At 42.5% G+C, this 25,158-nt stretch overlaps 1 protein-coding gene across 5 annotated transcripts in view; it reads left to right on the forward strand.

The window, feature by feature from the left end:
* The window catches only part of scube1 (signal peptide, CUB domain, EGF-like 1), a 104,837-nt gene that overhangs the window by 44,551 nt on the left and 35,128 nt on the right, over positions 1 to 25,158 (forward strand). For 3 of the 5 annotated variants that reach the window (XM_074624890.1, XM_074624886.1, XM_074624887.1), the window contains exons 5-7: positions 9,116 to 9,244; positions 11,588 to 11,704; positions 17,968 to 18,057. In XM_074624890.1, coding sequence (XP_074480991.1) covers positions 9,116 to 9,244; positions 11,588 to 11,704; positions 17,968 to 18,057 — 336 coding nt within the window. The remainder of the gene's footprint in view (positions 1 to 9,115; positions 9,245 to 11,587; positions 11,705 to 17,967; positions 18,058 to 25,158) is intronic. The other 2 variants (XM_074624888.1, XM_074624889.1) reach the window with 1 other exon arrangement.

Genomic DNA, 25,158 nt, shown 5'->3' on the forward strand with positions numbered 1-25,158 from the left:
TAAATACTTTGTTTAAATATTATTCCAGCGTGTGATTTTAACTTTGAAAACAAGCTCTAATAACTTCTCCAATCTCTCTCTCTCTCTCTCTTTGAGGTAAACATGACTTATTTACCTGCGAGCGGAAGGTGGAATCCACCATTTATTTTTTTCCTCTGTTCTGCTAAGCTGCCTCCGCTATATTTTTAGGCCAGAGTTTGTCTGTGGTCAGTGGAAATGTTTAATACGAGGGCGTGGAACTGACCTGGTGTGTAACTGCTTCTCAGTAGCAAACACAGGAAACATGTTGAGTGGACACACACTCATACACATATATACACATATATATATGCATGAAGTAAACGCCCTCCTGTCTCATCATCCCCTTTTATAGGAAACAAACATCTGCTTCAGCCGGAACCCTTCCGATACACACACACACGCTTTGTAGTCGTACTATTTCAGTTAACAAGGGCTGTGTGATTCTTTACCGTTAGCAGCTGGACTCTGTTAACATAACACACTGAACTCTGGTTCGCCTGCTCTCTCCTGCCTCCATGTAAACGTTGCTGCTAGCCGTTGCTCAGAGGACACACACCGCTTGTGTATTTAAAGAACCGTACCTGGGGTTCGCAGGTTGTAGCCGATTATCTGAGAAATTAAATATACTTTACTTGACAGCTGGGTATTTTCCAAAAAGCACCATCAGTTTTAGACATATGTCCGACCTTCCTTTGGTTTCACTTCATTTCAGTACAACTTGATTGAGATAGATAATCCATCACAGTGAACAGTTGTCAGTTTTGAATGTTGGAGAATTCTTTTTATTACTTTTTTTTTAAACATAGCATAACAAAGATAACATAACATAACATAACACCGGTGCAATAATACAAAAAATGATATCTTACATTGAACATTTAATATGTACATACATATATATACACACATAGAAAAAAATAAATACAAAATAAATAAAAATAAAAAAATACATATACAATATTATATAACATATATACATATAATTAAATTAAATTAAATTAAATTAAATTAAAATTAAAAAAATATATATATATTTTTTAAATAATTTAATTAATTAGTTCAAATTAAAGTTAATAAGTACTACAATTATAGTGGCTGTAGTAATTATGACAGGAGCAAAGGATGAAATCAGGTGACATAGTATAAAGAGTAGGGATGTCATGATACCAGAAATTTAGAGGTTAAAACCCATACTAGTGAAATTCCACGATTCTCGACACCAATTTTCATACCACGGTGAAAAACAAAAGTAAAACAATAAATCCCAATCCCATTTTTGTTAGGACGTTAAACCTGTCATAATTCCATCTATATTATCTATTTTATATTGCTGTGAAAACATCCTCTGTCTTTTAAACTATCTCAATTTATCTGGGAGACAAACAGTGAATTCCAGTTCCAGGTAGTCATTTCTTGTGATCTTTAAAGTTGCTGTAAATAAATGGAGAGAGAACTGTTTCAAGGCAGTTTGGTAGCGGTTGTTAGTGTTCTTCTAAATTAAGACCACATTTCCCATACACCCCGTTGCTTCCGGTCACAAAGGGGGGATTTTTGCTACATGTCCCCTCTCTCTCTGTTATTGCTCTGGGCGTGTTCATTTTCTTTTTGGATTCACTTAAAGCGGAGGGTAAACATAGTATTTTTGTTTCAGGGTTTCACAACCATTCACTATACCAAGCTTTAGTTTGTGTTTGCTCTGGAAGGACAACTACTGCCTGTTTAGCTCTCTCCAATTCTCACAATGCAAAACAGAAAAGCTGACTAGTATTCTAACTCGGTGTGGTGTTCGGTACAGTAGTTATGTCTTAAAATGAAAGTCATATATTGATGTTAAAATCCACAGTCCTGTGATGCGTGTGAAGCTATAGTGAGATACAGAAAGCCAAAGAATGAGGGAGAGGGATGTTTGAAGAAGAGATTGGGGAGGGTTATTAGAAAGAGCACAGTCCTTATTTAAAGGAGTTCAATGCAGCCAGTTGAAGAAAAGCACTCATTGAAATTCATGGCTTAGCACCTATAGCACTGTGGTTTGAGCAGAGCAGTGAGAGAGACACACAGCCAGCGTCTGACAGATTTCAATTAAAACGGCATTTACAAGAGCATGGATGGAAAAGTGGAAGGAGGGGAGGCGGGGTGTGGGGGGGGCTTTTCACTTCAATACTTGTAAAGAATATTTTGTCACACTTCATCATGTATTTAAGTCTGAAATTTAAGACCCGCTCTTTGTAACTAAATTGCCTTGGTTTGGTTTGGTTACGCAGGTTTAAACACTTCAACGCTGATTAAACAACGCTGTCCCACGCTGCTGTGTTCACATTCTGATGACTAATGACTGAATGTCAGATTTTAACGTCAGCCTCTATGAAATAAAAAAAGGCAAGAGCCTCTTACGTGGGAGAGAAACGTTTGAAATGAAAAGTACAATACGATCACACATTAACGATCAGCAAAGTCACACAGCAGTTTGTGAAATAGTCATGAAATGTATTGATTTGCGTACATAGACACGGATTTCACATTTTCTTTTGTGATGGTCAGCACAAAATCATCTCGTATGTAATCCACGTAATTGTATAGTAGTATAAAGAGTGTTGAACGCCGCATAGGGAGGAGGTTGGGGTGGATGGGTGGGTCAAAAAATACTGGACTTTCGCCGAAGCAGACCGGTGTTCATGTCTCGTGTGAAACCACAAGCCAGAGTTGATTATTTGTCACATAACTTCTGTAAGTTTTGGCACTGCCGGTGTTATTTAAAGCCAAACCACAATCTTTTCCTAAACCTAACTAAGTAATTTGTTGCCTAAACCTAACATGTTGATCTTTTCCTAAACCTAACTAAGTAATTTGCTGCCTAAACCTAACCAAGTCGATCTTTTCCTAAACCTAACTAAGTAATTTGTTGCCTAAACCTAACCAAGTCGATCTTTTCCTAAACCTAACTAAGTAATTTGTCACCTAAGCCTAACCAAGACGATCTTTTCCTAAACCTAAGTAGTTTTGTTGTCTAAGCCTAACCAAGTCAAACATTTTTTTTTAAACCTAACTAGGTAGTTTTGTTGCCTAAGCCTAACCAAGTCAATCTATTCCTAAACCTAACTGAGTAGTTTTATTTTGAAAAGACTGGAGTGGAAATTGACACGTGCGTTACATTTTGCTTGTAACTACCCACAAGGCACTTCAGCTCACAAAGCAGTGATGTAACAGCTCCTCTCTCAGCCAGCGTGCAGCAGAGGAAGCTGTAACAGCAGAATAAAGTCGTTCCTGTTTGAGGCTTTTTTTTTAAAGCTTCATTTAAAAGAGGCCTTTTAAGTGGATGTGTGGTCACAGTACAAACACTTGTAATTCATACGTGTGTGGGCACAGACCGGCATGCACGTGGTCATTAGCTGGTGTACATATACAAGTTCGACTGCATATTGACTGCCCTTGAGTCAGCATCGGTTCGGTCACAAACTATGGAAGTACCTCATATAACCCCACTTCAAAATATTCTTTTCCTGTTTTGATCCAATCCTCTGAGACTTTTGCAAGACTTTTTGTGCAGGCTATTTTCTTAAATTGCTTTATTAATATCACGGGACTTTATTTATATAGTTGTATTGTTGCTTCAAATCATTCAAAAGCCAAACATCTCACTTATATTTGAATATTTTTATAATATTTTCTCCATGGTTGATTGAAACTGTGAAATGTCTCTCTTGTCCCCGGTGAGGCGATCAGGCTGTGAGACTGGCGCTCAGCATCACCTCATTCCTCATCAGCCTCTGAGGAAACAGGGAGGAGAGGCGACTGCGAGGCTCTAAATTATCCCGCTCCGTCTCCATCTCTCCGTCTACCTTTCTCTTCCACATTCCTCTCCTCTTTCTTCACTTTCTCTCTCTCTATCCGTCTCTGTCTTTCACTTCATTCCTCCTTTTTTTTTTTTTTCCTCCCCCCTGTCTCCCATTATACTCTGCCAGCCAGACTTTTGGGGCTTTGGGGTGTAACGCTGCAAGAGTCGGGTTGTAATAACACGGCTGTGATATGCTTGGACCTCATCTGGAGTCGGAGCTCCTGAGAGAGAGAGAGAGAGAGAGAGAGAGAGAGAGATGTGTGGAGAGGTGGATAAAGAAAGACAGGGAACGTGAAAGACAGACAGAGGATAATAAAAGAGACAGAGGAGAGACTGTGTGAGAGACAGACTGTGTCCTAGGGGCTGTTACTGGGCCATGAAGACGTGTCTCAGTGTTTTATCTGGACCTGCTGGGGCTCCCAGTGAGGAAGCTTCAGTAGTTGTAAACCTGCTGACCTCCCCAATCTAAACAAAGCTCCACGCCGAGCTGGAAAGAAGAAACGTCAACCTTCTCTCTACCTTTTCATCGCTAACTGAAGAACTGCCATTAAAAGTGACATAAACACCACTTTACTGTAGAGATGCATGCAGATGTTTGCACCTTCAGAGGTAAAGCGACTCAAATCAATAATACTTAACGTTCTAGCCGACCTCTTCCAGAAACATACCGATTTCTTTTCCATTCGTTGTAAGCAGCCAGTTCCTTTCAGAAAATTAATTTACGCATATGACATTTTATCAGTGTTTTTAGCATCACGCCACAAAATACTTCCCAAGATGGTGACACAGTGTTCACTGCAATGAATGAACTGAAGCGAGTTTCAGATCTTTGCAAACTAATTATTGATCAATAGTTGGTGCCGTATCCGAAAGGGACATCTCTATCCAACTAGCTGCTGCTGTCACACACAATATCTCTTGCTTTTCGTTTGAAACTTGAGCTTGTTTTGATAGTATTCTTCAAATAAAAAATTTTATTTAATTTTTTAATTTTATTTTCTGAGCAGAAATTCTCTGAGATTAAAGTCACATATTTATGGGGGGAAAAACGTGGATATTCTTTGATATTAAAGTGGTAAATTTACAAAAAAAACAACTCATAAATTTATGAGAAAAAAACTTGAATATTTTCTGAGGTTATAAAGTCACAAATTTACGAGAATCTCATAGAATATCCAAGAAAAAACACAATTTTGAGAGAAAAAAGCTCAGATATTCTCTGAGATTAAAGTTGTAAATTTACAAGAAAAAAACTCACAAATTTTTCCTGAGATTATAAAGTCATACATTTGCTGGAAAAGAGATTAAAACCACAAACATATGAGAAAAATTTGGTTGCAATGTTGGATCAACCTCACCACACCGTGTTCTATGTCTGCAGACATTGCCGTGAATTGGGCCTACTCAGAAGAAAACAACATACTGATTTGAGTTTTTTTATTCTTGTCAGTTTGTGAGTTTTGTTTTCGGAAATTTACGATTTTGTTCCCAGAAAATATTTAGTTTTTACTTGACATATTACCCCCCTCCCCCAGCTCCGTCATTTTTTTATTTATGTTCCTACAATACACCATTGTAGTTCTTAGAGTTTCTGTCGTATGTTTTGCTTTTTATGTCTCAGTTTTAAAAAGCTTGGAAAGCTAAAATAGACTACTTCCAGTCAGTCTGAAAAATCTGGCATAAATAAACCTTTGCATTTGCTATATCTTCAAAATAAGTATGATATGGGTTTTTGCTTATGACTGTATGATCGTGGACAAAACCACTGGTATGATCCTTAAAATTGTTGTTGGTGGAAATGTTAAGAGCTCGGCAATATTGGTGTTTGGAGGTGGAATTAGTAGTACAGAAATGCAAAACTATATAAATCAATAAAAAATAATTAGATAAATTTAAAATAAAAAAATACATAAATAAATAAAAGGGAAAATTAAATAAAAGAGTAAATAAATAGGAAAGGGAATTAATACAAAGATAAATAAATAAAGAAACAAATTAAAACAGAAATTATGTCAAGTTATGTCATATTTTATTTTACTATTTTTATTTAATTAATGTCTACATTTATTTGTTATATTATTTTTGCTTTATTTAATGACATTATTTATTTAAAGAGTCTTTTATTTGGTTAGAATTTGGTATTTACTCATTTCTTTTTGATTTTGGCAGTTTCCGTTTAATAAATCTCACATATTTGTTTACATTTTGTGAGCATTTTCTTGACAAAGCTCTTCAGGGATTATGTTTGCAAGTACTGCGTAGTAGAATAATGAATTGACCCGCAGGAAGATTTTGTGCAATGTGTCACTTGTCAGTCACTTTTATATTTGTTTGAGTGTCTATGCCGTCTCATCTCCGTCTGCGTATCAGCAGGTCAGCGCTGACGTTGAGCTAAACACGGCTCGACATCAGATCCGGCTGAATATGTATCCAGGGACCCGTGTGGGTTATTCAGGTCTGACAAGTAAACGTGTCAGTGAGCCGCCGGCATCCCCCCCCCCCCCCTCTCTCTCGCCCTCGCTGCCTCGTCACGTCGGACACGTTGAGAGGCCACAGTCGGTGTTTGTTGTCTTAGGCTCGATTGTGCTGAGTCCCAGGCCTGCGTCCACCTCCTCCCTCCGCCTCGGTTTATTTGACTTCTCCCGGGTTTAAATTGATTGTAGATACTCTGCTTTCTTATGAGTTTAGTTTTCAAACAGGGTCCACGCATGCTTTGGCAAACTGTTTAAAGTTTTTTTTTACCCCCCCCTGGCTTCATTGCCCTGCTAGTCTTCTTGGTTGTCCAAAATTTGGCTGTGCATAAATACCTGCCTACGTTTAATGTTATATATCGTCTGAATTATATAATGTTGCTGAACGGGGCGGCAGATTATGTTTGATCTTTTGTTGATCACGCAATGCACAATTTCCCTTTGGGTTCTTTTGATTTTGGACTTTGATGGAATGGTCCCGTTGGGAGCGGACAGCTAGAATGGCGGCGTCTAAGAAAGGACTATTTGTTTGTGAAGGGGACTCTCTAGAAGGAACGGCACCCTAATGAGGTACTTGAAGCGCTCTCGGGCCCCATGAAGGGACATTATTCACCATGGGGACCAGGGGAGGGGTGGGACCAAATCTAGATGGAGTTTGGTGAGTGCTGCCACGCTGATGCAAATCCTGAGGAGTAAAGATGCAGAAATAATCACGTTAATCACTTATCTGATATTGTTTTTTAAAATTTGGTTCTACATTTGGGGATTTCAGTCTTTGAATGTTTCTACTTACTACACTTCAGAAAGCACATACCTCCATCAAGGTTGTACAGTCAAAATGTGTTATTTTAATAACAACATATGTCAATTTCCATTTGGATTCTTATCTGCAGCAAAATAAGTTTAGTGATGGACTATCATGATTTTTAGATGACCTAAATGCTGGGAATAACGGGGCTTTGTGAAGGATAAATTGCACTTAAGATAAGATAGAACTTTATTAATCCCGGAGGAAATTCTTGTGCCAGAGATTGCTCAAAATTACAACAAGTTTAAGTGTATAAAATAAAAAGTACTATTTCTAGCACCAGTGCCTAATAGAATAACAATAAAGTAAGATACATTTAGTAAAATGAGTAAATAAGATTAAGTAAAATAAAAAAGGTAAAGTAAGCTAAAAAAACAGAAAAGGAAGTAATATTACATATGATGAGAAAACAACAAGCAACAACATTGCACATGATGGACATTAATATTGCACACAATGAACAGTGATATTGATATTGCACATGAGAATGGAAAAGGTGGTATTGTAGATGATATTGATATTATTTTTGTTCTCGGTGTCCGGTGTTTTCAGTTAAAGTGAGACAGACTGAGTTATGGCTCAGTCAGTTCAGTCACCAACATGTTGCACAATGCATTCAAGAATGATTTATTTATGTCAAATAAGCCATGGCATTCATTAAACGTTTTTCTTTTCCAACTATTTTATATACATATATATATATATTAGGACTGTCAAAGTTAACGCGATAATGTAATAACACGTTAACACAAATTTATTTGAACGCCACTAATTTCTTTAATGCATTTACGCAATTTTTAATAAAGATCTTAAAAATCCGACTCCGCCATCGGGCCTGGCCACGATTCGATCCTAAGGGTGAAGATAAAGAATCCATCGGTACCAACCATGTCATACTAGCTTGTCGGCAGAAATAACGCTCCAAACTCCAACCACCCATCCCGACCTGACATCCTCCCTAAACACACTTTCTCCCTCTCTATACGCCGTCAGTCGTTCTAACCGTCTCATACGAACATTGTTGGGTTAGTTGAAAGCCCGGTGCGTCTCATACAGACGCTGAAGGGTTCCTTGGTGCGTCGGTATCAGACGCTGAGGAACGCTGATCAAGCGTCGATATTTGATGAGCTGCGATTGAGAAAAAGTTTGATTAGCTTGGAGTGTAATAAAGTTGTTCAATAGGAAACCATCTTTGTTGCGAGTGAAGACATCTGATCGTGCCATGACGGGTAGACATCCGCACACTCCCAAACTAACTTTCCCAGTTCTTCCCAGAGCTCGGTGATATCTTTGGCTGGCTTCTCTTTTCCTACTCGCCTCTCCTGAGAGCACTGGCCCCTCTCCGTCCTCCGCCTCCTCGCTTCCTCCCCCCAGCTGATGAAGATTTAAACGCTGGCCTATTTCACATATTATTGCCACAGTGTGCTCTACAAATCACCAGGATAGGAGACCACATCAAAGAAGGAATGACGGGATCAGACGGGTAGGAGGAGGGACGGCCAGCCGCTGTCAGCACCGACAAGAAGCCTCGGATCGGTGACGGCTGAAAACATGAGCTGAGCGCCGTCATAAATTAAGGCGCGGGGCTTAATTGGTGCTGACGACGAAAGAGGAAAAGTGTTTGGATTTTAGTGTGGGAGAAAGTGGGATTTCAGAAAGCTGTTTTTTAGGAATTAGGAAAGGAAAACAGGTTTGATGACCTTTGGCTGTTCAGCCTGAGGATGATGCTCGCTGTCACAGACAGACAACAGAGAAACCTCAGGTCCTCAGTTCCAAGTTTCCTCACTGTCTCCTGAGGTTGTCCTCTGCTGTGATAATGGGTCTTACTATACGATGATGCATCCTGACTGGAAACATTACAAACTGGCATGGTTTGTGCACGGCCCAGGACAGCAAACATCGATTTTGGCGGTTTCACATGATGGATTTCTGTGTTTCTCTGAGTTCTTCCAACATGCTGTTCTCTCTGTCCCCCTTCCACAGACGGGATGAACTGCATGAACAAGGACCACGGCTGTGCCCACATCTGCAGGGAGGCTCCGGGCAAAGGCGGCGTGTCCTGCGAGTGCCGTCCCGGCTTTGAGTTGGCCAAAAACCAGAAAGAATGTACATGTACGTATCGCTCCTAACCTCAGTGCTACCCCACATTCTACACGTTGACACTCATACAATACACACCAGGAGGCGACTGGGCCTTTTGGTCAATGTTTTAAAGCCACGGTGCTAGCCGTCAGAAATAACGTGTTTCAGAGTACAGCGGTGGCGTTGTCGCGTTGTGTCCGAAAGACCTTCAGTGAGTGAGAGAAGGAGAGAGAAATGGAGAGATTTACAAGTTCACCTCAGAGGGGAGAATTATTCCGTTTTTCTTTCAGAGTTAAAGGTAAAATCAAAAGTTTAACTTAAAAATGCTTTTGTTATTTTCACTCTTTTAAAGTCACCAGAATGCAGAAACAAAGTCTCTGAAACTCAGATTTTTCCTTCGTTTAACATCTCACTGTTGGCAGGTATGAACAACACGGCAGTCTGCTCGTAAACTTTCTGTTATTCTGTCTAAACAATCCACCAAAATCTACTTCTGAAAACATTTTTAAGTTAGAAATACGCGATGCCACTGCTGAATCTGGTTTCATTTTAGAACTAGATCGCCTAGTTTCACAGCTTGGTCCAAACTCGGACACTCGGCCGACCAATCACGTAACTTCACCACTCAGTGACAGACTTTTGCGTCTGTGTAGGGCCGGCCCTCTGCGGTCAAGCCAAAAACTAGCAGTGTGAACTGGGCATTAAATGAGCAGCTCACAGACGCTGGATGTCTTTACATCCTACATGTAGTCAAATCCACTTTTGCGTAACGCTCTCAGTCATCTGTTAATCTTTAGTCAGTTGACTTGTCACTTTATTTTACAGTCCACAGGGCAGCGAGGTATCAACACTTTGTTTCATAGACGTGATTTTTATTGAGGTTACGCACCGGTGCGACGAGGGATCTGAACTGTTCCTGTAATCAACATCTGTAATAGCAATGATGGACGAGTTCCAGTCGGCCTTCAGCGCTAAAATATGAGGGCGGACATTTAATACCAAAATCAGTAAAGCGTTTCAGGCCAAGCCGAAGGTGCTGAAGGATTCAGTAGAGAGAACTCCCCCCCCCTCCTCGCCGCCGCTCCATCCCTGTTTCTCACTCTTCACGCCGAGTGCCTGCAGCCATGGAATTTAGGGGCTGCTGTTTTTTTTTTGAGGGGGGAAAAAATAAGCTTTTAGTTACACTTTTGTTTGGCAACACATCTTGTTCTCCTCTCAGACGGTGAGAGTGTTAAAGATTGTGAAAGCCTCTGAAAAAAGGCTCTAATGCGTCACCCGCTGCGGTAATATTTCATTAGCGGCGAGGGACCCCGGTGCTGTGCCGGCCTGTTGAGCATGGCGGCACAAGACGGTAGTAAACAAGTGATGAAAGAAATGCTATAGTTATGTCTACTCTCATGTCCTCTCTGTCTCTGTCCATTCTTCCCTCTCGTTCTGTCTCCCACATCCTCTCCCGCCTCATCCCTTCTCCTTTTTTCCTCCTTCAAGTCACCAAAAATAGTCCGAACTGCAAAGTTTAGAAAAAGCGCCTGAAGAGTTCACCAAGTGTACTCGCGCTTTCTTTCCCTTTTTCACCTCAAGAGCTGTGAAGATTAGGCAAATTAGGAGGTAAAAAAATGTTGGACGAATCACAAACATCTCACATAGTTATCAGTTCTGTTTAAACTCCGTCTCAAGACTTTGTGGCCCGTTAAAAAAGAACTATACTTAGCTTTTTTAGGGCCTAGTTGAAACCTGGTTTCTCTCGTGGATGAGGGCGGAGAGTCCTAAAAAGAAAAACCCTCCTCTTTCTTCCATCTCCCACCCTCTTCATCTCTCCTCCACGACGAGTGCATTCTCGTTCTCACTCTTCCACATCGTTTCTCACCCCCTCGTGTTGTTCTTTCAAATAGTTTTTCTTTCTCAAGTAGTGATTTAGAAAAAAAAAGAAACGTTTTCGCTTTCCCTCTTTCTCTCTCCCCTTTTTCCTCTTCAGGCCCCTCTCGACCTCAAGTTTTCCAGGAAGTCGCGAACCTTTTTCAAAAACTGATTTCAAACACAGGAACCTTTTCTTAGTTTACGGGGAGACGAAATTTACCCCAACGCAAATTCGTTTTAACAACACTAATTTCTTTATCGCATTAACGTAACTTTTTTTAGATTGTAGAGTGAAGATACTAGTATCATATGAAACTAAAAAACCTGATGAATCCATCGGTACAAACCATGTCATACTAGCTTGTCGTAAAGGAGGTTAAATAACGCTCCAAATTTATGCTAAATTTTGGCGAGGAGAAACTGGCACACATAAGCTGAGCCACAGAATTTTACAATCCAGAGGTGAGACTTGAATTTGTGTGTGTGTGTGTGTGTGTGTGTGTGTGTTGTCTTCAGTGACGTGTAACTATGGAAACGGCGGCTGCCAGCACACATGTGACGACACGGACACGGGGCCGGTGTGTGGCTGCCACCAGAAGTACGCCCTGCACTCCGACAGCAAGACCTGCATCGGTGAGTTCACAACCAAGATGGCTTCCCGGTTCTCACACACACACACAAGACCTTATTCAATCAATGTCTGATTAATGAAAGCTGCAGTCCAGCTTCATGCACACTGTACGCTGCATCTAACCTGCATTAGTGGTGTAAAACATGCTCTTATTATGTATAACCCCGACAGAACCACCACTACTGGACGGGCTGTCAGTATATTACAGAAAGGAAACAATAGTAACTGCATGATTTCATGAAGTTAGTTATCATTCATTTCAGTTTGGGACTCAACTAACGCAGAATGACATTAAAAACGTTTTAATAGCATTTTATTTCAAGTAAAAAATAGTTACTACTATAAGGTACTTATCTGTAGTCGGTGTATTACCTACAGTAGGTGGCGATCAGCAGAAACAGACAACAGATAAAGAGTGGAGAAGCAGCAGCTAAACAGATTTTAGACACCTAAAAAAATCTATATCCGTTTAAGTGTACACTTAAACGGATATTGATTATTTTAGGTGTCTAAAATCCATTTTGCTGCTGACCCCGTCCACAGCAGTACATAGCTTTGTCTCCAAACTCCATCTACTGTAGATAATACACCGATTACGGAGAAGTAGCTCATACAACCCCACTGATAAACACCCAAACTATCCCTTTAAACTGGTGGAGCTGGGATGTTAAGGCCATAGAGGTTCAATTCCTTGCAAAAAAAGTCCCTGAAATACTGGATGATGGGTATATGACATTGTTCCAGTATTCCTTATAATATAATATAATATACCCAATAGCTAAGAAAGAGATGAAAAACTGAAAGTGAAAAACACATTCATCATGTCAGAACTGATCCCAGCCAGCCAGCCGGCAGCTCTCTCTGCCCAAACGGCCCATTTTGTACATGTGACTGTCAACAGCAGCGACTCTCTCACACATAGAGGATATTCATTTTCATCTTGCTGCAGTATGTTTCTAATCAGTATGAGAGGATGAATAATGCGTTGCAGGTAAGTGGAGTTGTTCATAACTCTGTTTTTCTCCACTTCTCTTCCTGCTGATATACATGTAAGATTGTAGAGCCTGGAAGCAATTTTCATCACCACTTCTTTGGTCTTTAGTCACTCTACTACTGCAGCTTGTTCCAGTCACTCTGATTGTTTGTCTGTCTTAGTTTAATTTGCGCACAAATTTGTACCCTCAAATGAATAATTAGTGTGCACAAATTAGTGTTTACTCGAACTAATCACCCTCAATTTACTTTTTCTGTTTTGAATTAATCAAAGTAGTCCCCTCAGATTACTTAATTTTATTCCCTAAAATGATAACATTCAGTTATTGTAGAAGTAGGAACTGTATTCACAGAGTCAGGTGACGTTTTATAACTGAATTTGATCCCTCTGATTAATACTGCAGGATCATGTTGGTTTCATTTGCATTGGACGTTATTGCAGAACTTTATTGTTGACTATTGGCTTGCCAGCTTTGACTGATGTGACATTGACATTCCTGTGTAACGCGGTACAAAATAAACACAGCGGTCAGATCATGCATGATCTAAATGGCTGACGCTTTGGATTGAATACAGTTTTATGTTGATTTTGGAGTATGGTATGTAGATGTTTTTTAACATTTTGGCTGTTAAATCAACCTGTTCTCATTCCCAACTTCACATACAGACGCTTGGCCAGTGGTCTAGCATCAGTTTTTGGACGTGCAGGGCTGCTTCTAGTGGCCGTAGTAGTTATGATGGGAGTAAAAGAGGAAGTCAGGTGACAATAAAGAGAGAAAAAGTCTGCGTAGGGAGGAGGTCAGGGTGAGTGGACGGGTCAAACAAACACAGGACTTTCACCAAACCAAAACTAAATGTGGACTTGTTTTAAGTTCTACAACATACTTACATGACGTACTGAACTTACGGCATGTACGTAATGTAGTTATGTAACAAATGTACTTATTTTAACCCAAACCATGATCTTTTCCTAAACCTAAACAAGTAGTAACGTAACTTACTTAACTTGTGTCACGTATGTAACGTAGTTGCGTCATGTAGGCTACGTAACGATGTTAACTTACTTACTTATTTAACTTAAGTTACGTAACAAACATATTTATTTTAACCCAAGCCATGATCTTTTCTTAAACCTAACCAAGTCGTTTTTTTGCCTAAACCTAATCAAGTAGTAACGTAAGTTACTTAACTTGCGTCATGTATGTAACATAGTTGCATCACGTAGGCTACGTAACGTAACTTAAGTTACGTAACAAACGAGCCATGATCTTTTACTAAACCTAACTAAGTAGCTTTATCGCTTAAACCTGAACAAGTAGTAACGTAGCCTAATTAACTTGCGTCACGTACGTAACATAATTATGTATTTATTTAACTTAAGTTACGTAACAAAATACTTATTTTAACCCAAACCATGATCTTTTCCTAAACCTAACCAAGTAGTTTTGTTGCCTAAACCTAAACAATTGTAACGTAACATACTTAAATTGCGTCATGTAAGTAACATAGTTGCATCACGTATGTTATATAGTTGCGTCACGTAGGCTATGGAATGTATTTAACTTACTTACTTACTTAACTTAAGTTACGTAACAAACAACGCCAAGGGGCCACTGACAAAGCATCCTTACTGTATGTGACGAGTTGGGAGTCAGAACGTGTTGGTTAAACACAATGTTGTGTTTCTGTTTGTTCACTTTGTGTTGGAATTATTAATTTGAAGGTATAAATTAATAAACTGTGCGCAAAACATATATAAAAAAATGTAGATCTAATCCGTACATGGCTTGTCCAAAACGCCAAAAAAGGAAGGTCTCTGTTCTTTTCTGAAAGAACTGCCATGTGGTTAGTCAGGAGCAAGGACACGATCCAAATCAATTACAGAAAACGTCCCAAAAATCCAGGATTTATGGGCATAGTTTGGTGGAGGTTGACATCTGATAGCCAGCAGTTCATCAAACTCGGAAAGTTTCGCGTGACAAAATTAACCACAGTCTGGACCGATGTCTGAATATTTGGCCGTTTCTTTGAGTTTTCACACTCGATACACCACACAGTGTTCACAGCAGCTCATTCTAGGCAGAAATCCCTGATACTTTGGAATCAGAGTTTGTTTTGCCTCCCCTAGCTGCCAGACTCTCTCTAACCTGGCAGGATTACAGGTCAACCAGAAATCTCCGTCCAATTATAAGTTAGCTGCTCGGGAGTCCGTTGTTTACAGGCTGTGGCTCATTGGTAAATTGGGCAGTGTGTAAACCTTAATGAACCAAATAAAAAAATAAATAAACTTTTCCATGTGGTTTAAACCAAAGAAAGTGATTTAACACGTTGTTACATGTAACACGAGGAGCTTATAACCACCTGCACGACTAGAAGACACAGTTTTCTCCTTCCTGACTGTGTGAACTGATACTGATCTCAGAACGATGTCAAAGCTGTTGATAACACACACGGACACACAGTTATCTGTCGTTATGATGTGCTGTCCTTCCTGCTGTGTCCGTACACTGGAAACACCTCTCTCTCTCTCTCTCTCTGTCTCTCTCTCTCTGTTTCTCTCTCTCTCTCTCTGTCTCTCTCTCTGTCTCTCACCACTCGAGCAGATTGCGGTTTTGACTGCCAATAACCCCTTTTTCTTTCCAGCTGCTTTGAAGAAGTGAAACACGCCATCAAGGAAAAGGCTGCGAAGAGGAAGCACAACGAGAGAGAGAGAGGGAACCCTCTTCTCCCTCTTTTCCTATAATGTCTTGTGTCTTTCCTCTCTCTCTCTCTCTCTCTCTCTCTCTCTCTCTGTCTCTCTTCATACTTTGACGAGAGAAAGACCTCTCTGGTCCGGGTGTTCCAACTGCGACCTACCTTTAACCCCCGACCCTACCCCCTACCCCCTACCCCACCCTCCTTTTTACCCTTTCTATGTAGCGCTATCCTCCTTTCTCCTCCCTCCTCCCTCCTCCTCCTCCTCCTCCTCCTGCTTTCTGGTGATAGTACCTGATTGCCTGTCTTGTCTGAGCATTCGTGTTAAAACCAAATCAGGTGGATTTAATCCTCAAAGTGCACAAGAGGAAAGAGTGACTCTGGGGTTAGGGTGGGGGTCGGGAGGGGGCCACGTGTGGTTAAAAAACGGACATCTCAATTGCAGCCTGATCTGTAGGTATAAAAGCTCCCACGAAAGCAAGCCTAACCTCCTCCTCCTCCTCCACCTCTCTCTTACCTCCTCATCCTCCACCACCTCCTCAAAAAGCAAGCGACTCGTCAAAGAACCAAAACCAAAATTACCTCCATGCCTCATCCCTATCCATCAGCCCCCCCCCTTTTTTTCTTGCTCCATACATAGAGAGGCACCCCTTCTTCCTACTGCATGTGTCCACTCACATGTGACCACATCGTCCACTGCCTCTTTCACTAATCCTTCCATCCGTCCGTCTGTCTGTTTTTTGTCTGCTTGTCCAGCTGCATGGGAGAGAGAGAGCCTGCACTGCATTCGTATGGTTTCCCTTTTTTTTCTGTTTTTCTTTTTGAATTGAAGTATTGTTGTTGTTGTTTTTTAGTGACCCTGGTCCTTCTGTTTCCTTCCAGTGCATTTGGTTTTTACCATCCTAGCTGTAGTAGTGTAGTAGTGGTTTAACTCTCCCCCCCCCCCCTCCTCGTCCTGTGTAGGTCTGGCTCTCTAAAACACCCCCCTTCCTCTCTCTGTGGGCCTCCGACCACTGCTTAGCCCCATAGACTCTCTTTAGGCGCTCCTCTTCTTCCCACCCCGTCTTACACATCCACACACACACACACACACACACACATTTTTATCTCCATCTCTGACAGATTTTTTTCACACACTCCAGAAACTGCTCGACTGGTATGCAACAGGCTCTCGATTCAACAATCACACATTCACACAGCCGTTAGCCGAGCACCCAGAAAGCCTCCATTCATCCCCTGAGTGTACTTCAGAGAGTTCTCCACTTTGTCCATCAAGCAAGCGCCCTGAGAGAACGGTAGCGGGCCAGGGCCGGGGGAATGGAAGGGACATTAATTACCCCCCCATATCCGCCCCCCACCACCACCACCACCACTACCCATAGGACACATCAAAGCCCAGTCCTATAGCGGCAAGTGGCGTCCATTCACAGAGAGATGCTCATTCAGGCCCCTAATGAAAGGCCGCCCTCCCTACCCCGCCATCGTCACACCGCACCACATGCATGCCATCTTAACAGCGATCTCACCGCCCCCCCATCCATCGCCACGGCCACCTTCCTCCCCTCTCCTCCTCAGCCCCCCCCTCACCCCACCTCCGCTATGCCCAGCTTTGGGGACGTGGTTTTTCCAGCATTGACTGTTAAAGTCAGTTGTGATGTGTTCCATAGACAAACAGGCAACCAGCGCTGCCCCCAGACTACCTCCTCCTCCTGCTGCTTTTTTTATTTCTCTGCATGCCCCTCTTCCCCCCCTTCAAACCCCATTTCTCAGTGTATGCACCCCCTCTTTCCCCCTCATATACCCATCGTGGGCCATGATGGGATTGTCTTTCCTCATCTTTTTCTCTCTTCTCGATCATCTTGTCATTTCTCGGTCCTCGGAGCGACTCCTTCTGCTGCTGTTTGACCTCCTCCTCCTCCTGCACCACAACTTTCTTCTCGTCATCCTCACCCCACCTTTTTCTTTGCTTCCGTCTCCACATTTAAGGCAGCTTGTCTTGGAAATGTTGGACGTGTATCCTCCTCCTCCTCCTCCTCCCTCTCTTTCTCGTCTTCCTCCTCCATCCTAACGCAAAGGGACTCATTGCTGACAAAGTGTGGCTGTTTGATATGGAAGACAGAAACTCCATCAGCGACAACAGCAACATCAGAATTAAAAATCCCCCCTTAACGTTCACCCCAACCCCATTCCATCCCCCGAACCCCCACACCTCTAACCATCTTCTTTTTTTGTTGACTTTTTTCATATGTAAGCCCTGAACCTCCTCCCCTCCCCACCTACCTACTTGCCTACCTACCTACCTACCTACCTACCGCTTCATTTTGTAAGCTACACACTGACACTGATCATTTCATTTATCTTGGTTTTGTTCTTTTGTTTGCTCTGGGGGATTCATCATTTTGTTTGGGGATTAACACTCTAACAGGGATTTTTGGCGCTTCTTCATCGCTTCTTGCTTCTTGGCTTTGGTTTTTTTTTTTTTTTTGCTCAAAACGCCAAGAGGGGCTGAAGGTCTGGTCATTTGGGCTTCTCATTAACCTGCTGCTCACTGTTTGTCCCCTTGTCACTTGTGTTTTAGAGAAAGATGAGGCTGCAATTGAGAGCTCTGAGTTCAATGCCACGTCAGTAGCTGATGTGGACAAGCGGGTGAAACGGCGGCTACTTATGGGTAACTCTTTTCTTCCTCTTTCTATGTGTTGCCATGGCGCTTGTGCTTGTATCCCCCGACTCCACTCCTCTCCTCTCCGTTCTTCCTCGTCCTCCTCCTCTTTCTGTCTTTATTTTGTTCATTTTCTTTTTTTTTTTTTTATAAATCTTTGATGCCCACTGTGTCTCCCACAGTCAGTTTTGTTGTTTCTAACGTGATGAAAACGGAGTGAAAGAGGTCACTGTTTCCCTTCAAACCGGTCCTCCCTAATCTCTGGATGGCTCGAAGGTTTTTCTCAATGACTAACATTTACTCTCCCAGTTGCACCTTAACTCCAAATATTTTGTGTTCCATTCCCCCTCACTTTTGATTACCCATGTTGCAAAAATAGGATACCTTACTAACGAAGCAAAAACCCCTGAAAAGGTTGCGGACCCAACTTTCCCCATGATTACAGAAGTACACCATGGAAGTTTTGCACTGTACTTGGCAGAATAATCCTCAGAAGTGGGATAAAAACCTCAGACATCCCAGTCTTCTCTACTTTAGTGAGTCATTTGTTAGTCTTTGTGTGTAGACAGGACAACCAAATGTGACCAAATGGATCTTTGCTACCAAAACTATCATTCTATGAGACTTTTATCATCATATTTTTGTTCTTTTGGTGGGATGATGGAAAGTGAAACACAAGACGAAAATAGTCAAATATTGCTTTTTCTCTGGGGGGGCTCTGGACATCCTTGGACCACACTTTACGAAATACTGGTCAAACCTGATCCAACCTGTTTTTAAGTTGGTCTTTGGGTGTTTTGTCTCTCCTAAAAAATACTAAGGGATCGCACAGGATTTCCGCCAGCAAGGCCCGCCTGGCAGACGCTGATGTTGCAATGGAACGAACAACTGACTTTCACTTCTTGGCAATATACACCGATCAGCCATAACATTAAGACCACTGACAGGTGAAGTGAATAACATTGACTATCTGGTTATGGCACCTGGCAGTGGGGGGGGATACATTAGGCAGCAAGTGAACATTTTGAACTTTGTGTTGGAAATGGGCCACCATAAGGATGTGAGCAACTTTGACAACAAGGGCTAAATAGTGCTGGCTAGACAACCGGGTCAGAGCATCTTCAGAACTGCAGCTCTTGTGGGATGTTCCCGGTCTGCAGTGGTCAGGACCTACCAGACGTGGTCCAAGGAAGGAGAACCGGTGAACCGGCGACAGGGTCAGACCCGAGGCTCATTGATGCACGCGGGGAGCGAAGGCTGGCCCGTGTTGTCCGATCCAATAGAAGAGCTACTGGAGCTCAAACTGCTGAAGAAAAGTTAATGCCCACAGTGCATCGCAGTTTGTTGCGTATGGGGCTGCGTAGCCGCAGACCGGTCAGGGTGCCCCGTTCTGACCTAATGTTATGGCTGATCGGTGTATGTTCTTTGCTGTCAGTAAGTCATACTCTCTATGGAATTTGTGTTATATCTGTGATTCTGTTATTACAGAAAATATAGGGCCCTGCCGTACTCCTTCCATCAGTCTGTCGCTGGCCCCCGTCAAAAGATACTTGCCACTGAGCCTAACAACCTTTCTGGCGGAAACCCTGTGGCTATCAATGAATATAAGACTAAGGACTTCTACTTTAAAAAAGGAATGATTTGGTTTCTGAGGGACTGCACCCCGCCACTTCTTGCTTTCAGATCTTCAACTCATCCTTCAATAAATTAGTGAATGTTTTTACTACAACTTGATCAATCAGACTTTTTTTTCAAAGCACTACTGTTTTGAATTTAACCTTTCTTTTATTTTCTAAGACAGAGGTACATCTGAAAGCCCTCCCGGTGTCCGACAGTCTGTAGTCTGTTAAACCACCACGTTCCATACTTACTGTATATAAACGTTTCATTTCAGGTTCTGGCCGGTGTGGAGGAGGAGTGGAGGATTTGATTTTCCTCGTCCCTATTCTACCTCTCTGTCCTTCTCTCTCCTCCTTCAATTACCTTTTTTAACTGAATATTGTGATTTCTCCTCACTCGTCACTAAACCCTGCTTCACCTCCCGTTGTACCAGCATGTCACCTGTCCCGATGGCGCTCCACTTGTACGTCATGGACACCTCCCTGGGATTAAAAGTTATTAATCTCTGTATGGAAGTTTTCCTTTCAAATCAACCCCTCCTCAATAGGATCAGCCACAGCAGCAGCACGTCTGGCTAGTGACTTAAACCTGGTCTAAGATTTGAAAGGCTCTGAGGACACCATTGTGCCATCATGATGTCCACCATTCAGGTTTCTGAAAGAAGTTGAAGTGTCCTTGGGCAAGCTCAGAAGATAGAAGTCAAAGTGTCCGTGGGCAAGCTCAGCAGGTAGAAGTCGAAGTGTCCATGGGCAAGACACTGAACCCTAAATAACGTACATGGTAGCCTGCCAACGCTGGTCTGTGAAGTTTGTAAAGGTCTTTGGATAAAAGTCCACGCAGTCCAAACAACATCCTAAAAATGTGTCTTCAACTTAGCTCTTATTTTTCGTATTTGGATACTAACCCTAACCCTAAAGGCCTTAACACACCGGGGAGCATGACGAATAAACGACTCAAAAATGGGAAATACTCACCTGTGAATATATGTGTATGTGTTAGGGATGCACCGATACCGATACTAGTATTGTTACACTCTTTGGTCCGTGTTTCAAGACGGGTCGGGTGGGTTGCCGACATCGCCACAGACCTTTGGCGCCTTTTACCTGGGCCGCGGCACGACACGTTTGGCGCGCACTGAGGACAGTCCGTTACGGTTCGGCGAGGTCCGGGCGGGGAGTGCTGTAAAGCTGCGACCGCGAGCCACCATCGCCCCGAGCCTTTCCAAGCCGACCTAGAGCCGGTCGTAGCGCACCGTCTCGTACGCAGGGCTCCCCAGCCTGCCGTGTGTCGCTCACACCCTCCAGCTGGCTGTTAACGAGGGTCTTTTGGCACAGAGTAGTACTCATATCGGTACTCGGTATCGGCGAGTACCCAAATGTAAGTACTTGTACTCGGTCTGAAAAAAAGTGGTATCGGTGCATCCCTAGTATGTGTATGTCTATGGCTTTTATCGGAGCGGATCTGATCTGCGCTGCCTTTGTCAAGGTTGGAAGGAGTAATAAAGTTTGCCGTCTTGGTTCTGACTACGGAGCCTCCGTGTTTTATAAATACTACTAATGCAGTGCCCATTTGTAACATGGCCGTTCGGAGCCCATGTACGTTCAGAACGGGCCAATTTCTTGGCTATCGATTGACGTATTCACGTTCTGTGTGAAAGTATTCATGACAAAAACAACAGTTCGGAGAAACAACAGTGAAATGACGAGTAGTGTCTGTATTTAATTAAACATTTAGTGTTTGAGTCCAGACGTGCCTCCATCATGAACACACACATGTGCATGCATGTGGTTGCTGAGAGCACATAAAGGCCATTCCGGCTGCTGCACTGGCACAGCCCGAGCAGCAGCAGTATGTTAGATTTGACACAGCTATCAGTTTGTCTGCCTCCTCTGACACACGGCGCTCCCGTCTCTGCCGCCGCACGGCGCGGACAACACGCCGACCGAGACGGATGGATCTGCGACCGAGGCTCTAATGAAAAGACGCTGCTGAGACGAGGACAGGCTCGAGAGAGCGAGGAGGGAGCGTGAAACAAAGGGAAAGGGAGGGCAGAGGAGAGGGTGGAGAGAGAGAGAGCGTGGGCGACTCGATGAAAAGTAATTCTGAGACGTTTCACGGATGTTGATATTGAAGGAAAATCAGGAGCCAGGTGCTGGACACATGTGAGCAAAGTGTCAAAAGAGAGACTCAGTGGTGCTACAGCGGCCCTGGAGTCCAAATAAACCATCACTTCAGCACAGATGGAGCGAAGCTGAGGTGTGTGTGTGCACAGTAGGTGTATCTATATAGCGTGATTACAGGCCAGTGCTATGCTGACTGACAGCTGATTTAGGTTGCCCATCACGGGGGCAAAAAGGGGATCTTGTTGAGTGCTGACAGGTGATCGTGCCCCTCTCACCTTTTTCCAACAGTGCAGCAGTTGCTGTTACTTGGCATGATGCTTTAGTATACACAGTGCACGTGGTTTTCTCTCTCTCATGCTCTCCGGCTTTAATCAATAGAACATGTGTCCTCTCACGGAAAGAGCGGTCAGCGTTTCCATGCGAGGAGTGTGACGGACATGTGTATACTTACCATCTTCCCTCTCGTTCCTCCGCTCTCTGCTGACATATTGTAATCCCCGCAGATGAAGTCGCCGCCCTCGTTCAGTCTGCAAGAGGAGAGTTGTGTTCGGTCTCCCGTAACCTTAAATCCTCTTAAAATGGTGCATCATCTCGGGACAATGTGGCCAATTCCCTCTTCCTCCTCTCATATTGATTTAATCCTTCAAAGCACCCGACAGAGTGGTGCAGGAATGAGTCCTAAAACCGGGAAATGAGTTAGCATTGTAGCACTTATGGTTAACTCGTCAGTGGGTTTTATGAATGGGTTTTAGTTACCTGAAATAAGGTCTGTTGCTAACACAAGCTGAAGAGATTTTAACGTTTTATTCTACGATGTAAAATAGGTCAGTAAATATTCCACTGGTGAATTTTGAAGCTTCTACGTGTCTTAAAAAGGCGGTTGCTAACAAGTGGCTTAATGAGACTACAAAACGTCATCACGTTTTACTTCTGGTGATTGCATTCACACTTCAAAAATCATACAAGTGCTGTTCATTAGTGGAGATTATGCTGATGAAAAAAGTAAGTATCACAAATGTTTGTTTGGAGCTTATTTTCTGCAATAATCCAAAACCAAGTGGAAAAATCCAATTGAACCTGTGCGATGCTAACTTCCTGGTAAGCCTAAAAAATCTGTCATCCCTGCAGCACTCAATGACCGGTCTTTATCATCTATGTAGGTCGAAATAAAATGAAAAAATCATAAATGTACATGCTAACCAACCTGCATGATCCTGCTGACATGCAACAGTAGCGAGTATAGAAATGCTTACTTCATGACTTCATGATTTTTGTTCAACAAAAATGAGTGAAAGTGAATGAAGTTTGGGAATTGACTGAATAGCCAATTGCCCTGAATGGACAGTGGGCATATATTAGATGAATACCTAAAGGAATAGGTCAACATTTTGGGAAACACACTTTGCTTTCTTGCTGAGAGTTAGATGAGAAGTGTGATACCACACACAGGTCTGTACTGTAAATATGAAGCTATAGCCAGCAGGCAGTTAGCTTAGCTTAGCATAAAACTGAAAATAGCTAGCCTGGCTCTGTCCAAAGGTAACGAAGTTAACCTAACAGCATTATATTGTGCGTTTTAATACCGGAAGGTAGCGATTAGCTAGGCAGTGGGACGGAGAGGGACCCACATGCACTAACATGCAAGTGCGGCCGGCCCGGCTATGTAAACAAAGCACAGAGAAGCTCTGATCACAACACACACAGAGCGAGAGAGACTTCATTCTCTGCTCAGGTAGACATTACTCCTCTACATCTTTACATAGACAATAGTTGTTTGCTGCTATACAGTATTAATGTATTAATGCTCTGAATTTTGCACCTTTAATTTGTGAACTTCAGAGATGCTGCTATTTTGCAAAATGTTGAACTATTCTTTTAATGTTCCAATAATATATATCAATGTTTATTGTGAAAAAAAAGAGGAACCTAAAAACCACGACACACACTCATGAACTCTGTCAGTAGAAAATACAGCAACTTTTGCAATTGTGGAAACATAAAATTCAAAAAAAGGTTATTTTTAAGTAAAAATTGGTAAAAAAAACAAAAAACACAGAAAAACGATTAAACATTAAACAAACAGGACAAAACTCTGTAACCAGAATCCATCATTGATGATTCCTCATGAGAGAAAAGTTACACACAAACCAGACTAGGACAGAAACTATGCAGGGTTAGACGGAGGGTGTGGAGGCTTGGAGACGGGGGGGTTACGAGGGGCTCGTCCAGCACATCAATCAGCGCCGGCGGTGCGTCTGTGTTCCCGTGCTGCAGCCTGGGCCCGGGGCCTGGGGCCGGGCTGGGCGTGGCCTGGAGAGAGCGCTCACCCGGCCTCACCTAATGATAGGGCCACGACCGTACTCCGTATAAATCACTCTGACCCATATACACCACCTCCACACACACATCAGGTCTACGCACATGGCTGTGTACACCTGTGCAGCCACGTAGACCTGAAGTTCACTTAACAATACACATTCTCAAACACTCATTCTAAAACACTATAAGACAGAGTTTGGAAATAGTTTCAGAGCTTCTCCAGAGAGAGAACCAGACATGAAAAAGGATTGCAAATGGTGAAAACAGAGCTTCGACGGATAAACACAGCGAGGAACAAATGCGGTCTAGAAAGCGGAGATTAGGGGGAAGAAGCCGCGAGATTGATTGTTGTTTGGAGCTGCACGAAGAAAACACAAACAAATCTACTAAATACCTTCCTGTTTCTTGATAGAAAGCATCAGCCATCTTGGCTCCGGTGTAGTTTGTGACTGTGCATTCTGAAAGGCCATTATGCTAATGCGCCGACCTCTAGACGGCGGACGTGTTTGCCAGCCTGAAAAGGCTTTTTCCTATTCCCCCTCCTTCACTTTCTCTTATAGGATCTCCTGGCATTTTTAATTAAACGGGGGAAATGCTGCCAAAACGGAGGGGAACATCCGCGGTTTACATGTTGCTGTCGTCCAGGAAAAGCCTTTGAATTCCAAATGTTGTAGGAAATAAGGGACTTTTATTTGATGATGCTGTTTTAAATTTAAGGTTTATAAGTCCAAGAACTGCAGACGTGTATTAAAGGGGACATATCAGGCTCATTCTCAGGTCCATACTTGTATTTTGGGTTTCTACTAGAACATGTTTACATGTGTTAATGTTCAAAAAACACATTATTTTTCTCATCCTGTCTGTCTGAATATACCTGTATTCACCCTCTGTCTGAAACGCTCCGTTTTAGCTCCTGTTTCTTTAAGAGAAAAAGCCCAGTCTGCTCTGATTGGCTCGTGAGAAAAATATGGTGCACCTTTACAGAGGTAGTTCTCAAGCTGTGGACGGTATATTTTAATATAGGATACAGTCCATACTGCGTGCTGCG

This window comes from Sebastes fasciatus, chromosome 23 (genome assembly GCF_043250625.1).
Source record: "Sebastes fasciatus isolate fSebFas1 chromosome 23, fSebFas1.pri, whole genome shotgun sequence".
Lineage (NCBI taxonomy): Eukaryota > Metazoa > Chordata > Actinopteri > Perciformes > Sebastidae > Sebastes > Sebastes fasciatus.